The sequence below is a fragment of the Coloeus monedula genome (assembly GCF_965178545.1).
Source record: "Coloeus monedula genome assembly, chromosome: 2".
NCBI classification, from domain to species: Eukaryota; Metazoa; Chordata; class Aves; order Passeriformes; family Corvidae; genus Coloeus; species Coloeus monedula.
The window spans coordinates 105,141,403-105,148,484 of record NC_138782.1 but is presented as its reverse complement, the minus strand read 5'-3'; the positions used below and the strand labels follow the sequence as shown (position 1 = coordinate 105,148,484).

The 7,082-nt window shown below is 46.4% G+C and overlaps 1 protein-coding gene across 1 annotated transcript; it reads right to left on the bottom strand.

Moving 5' to 3' along the window:
* Positions 1–1,086: 1,086 nt before the first annotated feature.
* RRM2 (ribonucleotide reductase regulatory subunit M2) lies at positions 1,087–5,868 on the bottom strand (the record flags this gene model as incomplete). The annotated part of the gene is made up of 10 exons (XM_082299494.1): positions 1,087–1,239; positions 1,633–1,746; positions 1,878–1,982; positions 2,367–2,500; positions 3,310–3,404; positions 4,096–4,229; positions 4,734–4,850; positions 4,977–5,111; positions 5,586–5,663; positions 5,740–5,868. The coding sequence occupies 10 exons, from the start codon at positions 5,866–5,868 to the stop codon at positions 1,087–1,089; spliced, it is 1,194 nt and encodes a 397-aa protein (XP_082155620.1).
* Positions 5,869–7,082: the final 1,214 nt, after the last annotated feature.

The following is a 7,082-nucleotide window of genomic DNA, read 5'->3' as shown; positions in this document are numbered from 1 at the left end:
AATAACCATGTTTTAGTGTATGCACTGTTTTCACTACTGTTATGTATTAAAACCAAGACTTAACTGCATGATGCAGAAGCTCAGAATACTGCCCCACTCTGAATTAGCTGAATTTACCCTGAAACATCATCTGTTTAGTGCAGTCCATCTGAAAGTCAGAGCTAAGCACAACAATTTCACTAGACATCTACCAACCACATGAGTAAGCAGCTATTTCCTGAAGAACTTGCATGTCCTCAGAAAAACTGTGATTTAAACAGAAATCAGCACACAGCTTTGCCATTGGAGCACTGAAACCAGCACAACAGAGTCCAACCAGCTCTTTATTACATGAAATACTGTTCCCAGGTAATAAAGAAAAAACAATCAAGTCCAGAAGCCAGCTGCATCTTATTTTTCAGTACCCAGAATACCCAATTTAGTTCTTTACCTTCCACACCAAGTTTCTTCCTGTTCTTTAATATATTTCAAGGCAAATAGTTTAATTCACAGCACCATTTTTAAATTACATACCCAGAAAGAAGTACAAGTCGTAAAAGGTTAGGCTGCAAAAGATTTTGACGTGCGTTTTACTATTGTTGAATATTAAAGACAGTTGTTTATTTTAAACATTAAAGTGCCAGGTTTATGTACAAACTTAAAATAGTAAAAATGGTAAACTTAAAACCTGCTAAGAAAGCAGTGAGGTCATCATGCAGTTGCCTCCAGAGTTTTCTACAGGCTATTCAACAAATTTACAACTGGAATTTCTCAGCTGTTCCTGTTTATGGTGAGAACAGAAGCCAGGGGTCAGTGCCCACAACCTCCCATCTTGCAGAAGGAAGTGCCTGTATCTTTCATGGAGTGGAGTAGCACGTATTGTTAAGATACACCTAAGCATTCTATGCATTAACACCATTGGCCAAGTCTAATTAAAAAGGGTTTTACTGCTGGAGCTACACCAGCCCTCTAAAGGACATCAATATCACCACACTTTACAAGAGTGGGATTTCAGTACGGGAACCGAGTCACACTGTGACTCAGCACATCGAGTGTTTCCCTGTAAACAGGGCAGGATGCACATTAACACACATGGTCCCAGGTCACTTAAAATTCCGCATCCAGGGTGAAAGAGTTGTCTGTGGGCTTCGACATGACTCCCATCCTCTGATATTCACCTACTCGCTTCTCAAAGAAATTTGTCTTGCCTTCCAGAGAGATGTTTTCCATGAAGTCAAAAGGATTCTCTGCTTTGTATATCTGAAATACACAGGCAAATCTACAGTCACTGCAGGTGCTCACATTTTGAGTATGCAAGAGCATTAGAGATCAGTTGGAAGGAGTCTAATGGCAGCATCAGCAGGCTGACTATGTAGTGAACAAAAAATCTCTGCCCCAAGCCTTTACTCTATTTGTTCCTGTCTTCTTTTAGCTGCAGTAAACACAAGCACAACTACTAATATAGCTTTTTCCATAGCATCCTTTTGGCTTTTCTTCTGTGGGTCTTCAAACAGGATGTAGCAGCATGACTGCTAAATCATTTTACAAGTTAAAACAATATTGCTGCAGCCAATTTAGGATTTGGATTTCTGAAGGAAATTAAATTTAACATTATCTTTCCCCCATGAAATATTCAGTGTATTAGAGCCTTACCTTGTTAAATCCCAGTTCCAACATAAGCCGGTCTGCCACAAACTCAATGTACTGTTTCATTAAAGTGCAGTTCATGCCAATCAGCTTTACGGGCAGCGCCTCCGTCAAGAATTCCTGCAGATAACAAGCATTTTATGTACAGAAACTGGTATTCACTCTCTATCATCTAAGTTAATTTTATGCCCAACAGCTCCCCAGCTTTGTTTGATTGCAATGAAGTTCCTAAACAAGGGGCAGACAGTTACCTGTTCTATGAGAACAGCATTCATGATGATTTCCTTTACTCTCTCCTCTGATGGTTTATGTATCAAGTGCTTGAACATGAGGCAGGCAAAATCACAGTGCAAACCCTAGAAAAGTTTCAGAAAATTATTTCAGGAACACTGATTTAGAAGAGCACAGAGTAAGTGGCATCACCTTTGCCACATTACTGTTCCCTACAGACAACTTTCTGCCTCACCAGAAGGCATCACAAGCAAGTTCTGCCAGGGCGAGGCACAGCAGCTGTGAGCATTGGTGAGAACCCTCCAACTACTTTAGAAAAGTAAAATGCTAAGTTCATTCATACACTTCTGCAAGATCCACAATGACACATGTTTACACACTTTGGTGAGCTTTATAGTCTGCCTGTTTCTAAATATACTCCTGTTTTAAAATACAGGCTCCAATTGAGTATCATTACTTTGAGCTACTGTGGCACATTACCATCTTAACTGCTAGAATTTGACTCATACCTCATCTCTACTGATGAGTTCATTAGAAAAAGTGAGTCCAGGCATTAATCCTCTTTTCTTCAGCCAAAAAATTGATGCAAAGGAGCCAGAAAAGAAGATTCCTTCCACAGCTGCAAAGGCTACTACACGTTCTCCTGTTAAGAGAAGATTGATAGTAACGTTACCCAGAAAGCTTAGCAGGATGGATACACAGAAATTGCAAATAGACCAGTGAACTGCATTCTGCAAAGCAAATGAAGTTGGTTTTGCCTAAGTGGTTTTTGCCTAATAAGTTTTAAGGGCTATGGCCTGTACTTACAACTTATTAAAGATTTCTGATCATTAAACGAAACAAACATGAGAGGAAGTAGGAACTAATCAGACTAGCTATAGCTACTAAGTAGCTGAAGCCAAGGCTCCTTCCCCCTGGGTCAACCCCCAACATTGTCCTTTTTCAGATAGCTCACTAAAAAGAGCAGTCATTTTGGCAGCTGATTTAAGTCAGTGTCTGCTAATCTTTGGCCATGAAAAATGCTTCAATACTAGTGAAATAACGATCTGTACCATCTCATCATCTCACCTTTGAAGCAAGACATGAGGCATCACCAGGGCAGAGGAGCTACAGCCTCCAACACATGTTTGATGGCTAAAGATGGCTGTAACATGTCCTGACATGTGGCAGCAATTTACAGTTTGATCATATAGTCAGGTTAGTCAGGTATATGATGATTGCCACATGACATTATTCACAATGTCAGCAATCTTACAAAGATTTCCTGTCAGTAGCTCATTTGAAGATGAAAACTATTTTCTTCATGTTCAGGATTATAGCAGTGTCTTATACTGGAGAGAGCATGTACTCTGTGACAGCAATAATCCCTGTTAACTGTGAAGTCTGGAGAAATGGTGGTTCCTTCCATCTTTAGGGAAGGAATTTCACTTTGCTTCCAATAGCTCTACTCACCATATGTTGCTTTCTTGTCCCCAATCCAGCACATGGCCCAGTCTGCCTTCTTTTTAACACATGGTAACGTTTCAATAGCATTGAAAAGAAATTCCCTGAGAAAAATAAAACTCATTAGGATCAGATCTCAGCACAACAAGGATTCACTGCCATAAACAGTCTTGATCACTTAAACAGGCTCTGCACCTTCATGCCGGTAATTCTCCTTCCCCCGCTCACCTGGCACCAACCTAGCTCTATTTGTTCCAACCAACTACCTTTTCTTCACCTACCCACCACATCAACACCAGTTCACATGAATTCCCATGACAATAGCAAGGGGGGAAAACTGTTTCACCAAGTGTGGTAGTTGAAGGCTTTCAAAACTACAGATTAACCAGGCTCCACTTTACAGTATGAAGGCACTAGACCTCTCATGTAAGCAGCTCTTGCTGGAATTTAGCATCTCAGAGTCAAAATGACACAGCAAGCTTTCTAAGTAGCAGTAAAACTCACTGTGAAACTTAATATACTCCCCTTATTTGACTGCTCCATCTTCTACATTGTGTAATTCCTTTATTTCAGTACTGAATGATTTCAGTTTCATTCTTAATATAAGCAAGGTCTTACACCTCAGAGGAAAAAAGATATTGTCAAGTTAAACTGCTCTTAAGCAGCAGTGGCATTTTATATAAGTCTAATTTACATCCTAAAATTAGCCTGAAAGTCAGAGAATAAGAGACATGCATTAGTTAAGTTCTGAATATTTACCGAGTTCTGAACTTTTCATCATCAAACAATACAAACCTCTCTTTAGAATCCTTAATGTAGGTGTCAATAAGAAGACTGTACATTTCTGAATGTATATTTTCCATGGCAATCTGGAAGCCATAGAAACAACGAGCTTCTGTGATTTGTACTTCTTGACTGAACCGCTCCACCTAGAGGAAATAAATAAGCATTTGCAAAAGTGTTTTTGTAGGTTAGAGGGATTAATGCCATATAGACCAGTTATTGATCAGCCCACAAAATCATCTTCAGATTAATTCCAGACATGTGGATTACTAACAGCAATATGCAGAGCTGTAGGCCCTCAGAGTTTCAAGTCGTGAGGTTTTCTTTGCTCCCATGGGAAATGGGAAAACTTCTTAGTTTTACTTATCCCCCATTAGGGAGAAGAGCATAGAGGGTAGAAGCAGAACATGAGCTCTGAAACGTTCAAATGTTATTGTAGGGCAGCACTCAGTGCCCCATGGGGATTGGGCAAATTTGGGGATTACAAAACCGACACCAATTTGCTAATTAACACAGGACAGCACTACATGTTGTAATGCTGTAACATTCCATCATCCAGCAAACCAGCTGGATCAGCCACAGCAAGCATGTCAAACATGTGAGTTATCTGCCCAAAGTGGTATTTCTGTCGGGATTTTCTACACACTCACTAAGTTTTCGTTGACAATGCCATCGCTGGCAGCAAAGAAGGCAAGGACATGAGAAATGAAGTACTTCTCCTCAGGCTTCAGGGACTCCCAGTGCTGGAGGTCTTTGGAAAGGTCCACCTAAAACATTGCAGGACAAATAAGAAACGGGTGCTCCGGTGGGAGGCCCGTCCCTGAGCACCGGGGCCGCCCCGGGCCCCGCCCCAGAACTGCGGGCAGGAGCGGCCGTGGCCGCCCACCCCTCACCTCCTCCGCCGTCCAGAAGGAGGCCTCGGCCTTCTTGTACATCTGCCAGATGTCGTGGTACTGGATGGGGAAGATGACGAACCGGCGGGGGTTCTCCCGCAGCAGCGGCTCCTCCTCCTCCACGCCCCGCGGCACCTGGAATGGCGGGAGAGGGGCTCGGGCTGGGCTCGGGGCGGCTGAGGCGGTGCCGGCCTTTGGAGGGAAACTGAGGGGCGGCAGCTCGGGCAGACCCCCGAAAGGGAGTGGGGCCGGGAGAACGGAAACTCCTCCCCGAGGAACAGGGACTGGGCAGGGCGGAGAGACCCCCCCTGAGGGAGAAGAGCCCGGGCGAATGGAAAGACCACCCCCCGAGGAAGAAGGGCCCGGAGGATGGAGAGACCACCCCCCGAGGGAGAAGGGCCCGGGAGAATGGAGAGACCCCCCCCCCCTCCAATAAAGGAGAGGGGCTGGACCGAGGGGGTTGTGGTGCAGTACCCGGCGGGGACCAGCGGGCTCGGTCGGGGGCAGAAAGGAGATCACCGATGGGGAGAGAAGAGCGGAGCAGAGATTGCCGGAGCCTCCGGGGAACAGGACAAGGGCGGGCTTGGTGCCCGGGGGTTCTGCACTCACCGGATTCTCGTTGCCCTCCTGGAAGATCTTACGGGCTGTCTTACTGGCCAGGACACGGGCGCTGCTGAGCGCGGGGGGCTGCGGGGAGAGAGGGGCAAGGTGAGCGCGCTGCAGGGCTGCCGGGCGGGGGGTGAGAGGGCGGGCGGGTGCTCACCGTGTTCTCCTTGTCGCTCAGCGCCAGACCCTTCATGGGCGACAAGCTCTTCATAGGAGACTGGCTCTTCTTGGGCGAAACCTGGGGCTGGTCGTGGCGGGCAGCGAGCGGGACGCGGGCGGACAGCATGGTTGAAGCAGCGGCGGCGGCAGCAGCAGGGCGAGCGGCAGCGGTGGGGCGAGCGGCAGGAAATGAGAAATCCCGCGCCGGCCCTTTATATCCCCTTCGAAGTTGGCGCCAGAACGGCCGGCTGGCCACTCACAGCCCTCGCCACGCCCAGCGCCGCCCGCCCCCGCGCTCCCATTGGCTGGAGCCGCGGGCGGGGCCCCGCCTCCCGTTGTGGGGGCGGTGGCGGCGGAGGGAGAGCCCCGCCCCTCGCTTTGGCGCCAGCGGCGCGCGGACAAGGCGGGAGAGCGCGGCGGGTCCCGCGCCGCTCCTGCGCGGAGAGGCCCGAGCGCGGGACCTGCAGCTTGCGCCTGTTTGGGAAAGATTCGGCTGCGATGGAAAAGTCCAAAACTCTTTTCTGGATATGAGAACGTAGCCTGGGCTTGAGGTACAGATCTGGAAATGCCACTTTGCCTGGATTTCCCCCTTTTCTGGTCCCTCCTGCTTACCCATTCATTTTCACTTTCAACACTGATCTCTGAATTTGGATAGAGATTCCACATTCCTGTATTTGCAGGCAGAAATTGGCTTCCTGAAGAAACTGGCTCTGTGTGCCACCCAGTTTCACGTGTTTTAAAGAAATAGCACAATAAAAGAAGAACACATGTATGAAGAAGAGGTGAATATTCATAATTTTTAAAAGTCAGCATTTATTTTTAATTAATTAAATTGCAATATCGTTCTCCTCATCCAGCTCCACAAGGGAACTGCTTCTGCCAGCTAAAATGTTTTCTGTTAAGCAGTTTTAATGAAACCAGGAGCTCCATGAGACTTGGACACTCTTCAGTCACACAGGATGCAGAATGGCCTGGACTGGTCCCTGTCACCTGAGCGTGTTCTCAGGGACAATGAGTTACATGGCCCAGCACTGCATTATGCTTGGCTGGAGAAGAGGCAAGTAGAGCAGGAGAGTAGCACAACTATATAATGGTACTATGTTAAATTTACTGGATTTGGAAGAAAAACAAAAGTACTCCCCTCCATCACCACCTCTGACACTGTAAATTCAAATCGATTATTCATTTTAGCAGGTCAGTTTCAAAGTCACAAATTTAGCTCTGAGCTCTCCTCAGCTGGGATGTTATCAGAAATGGCCAACAGAGACATTAGGCCTGTGGTTTTTCTTGGTCCTGTTTAGGACATCAGACTGGTGCAGACACCCACCCAGATGTTCTGTG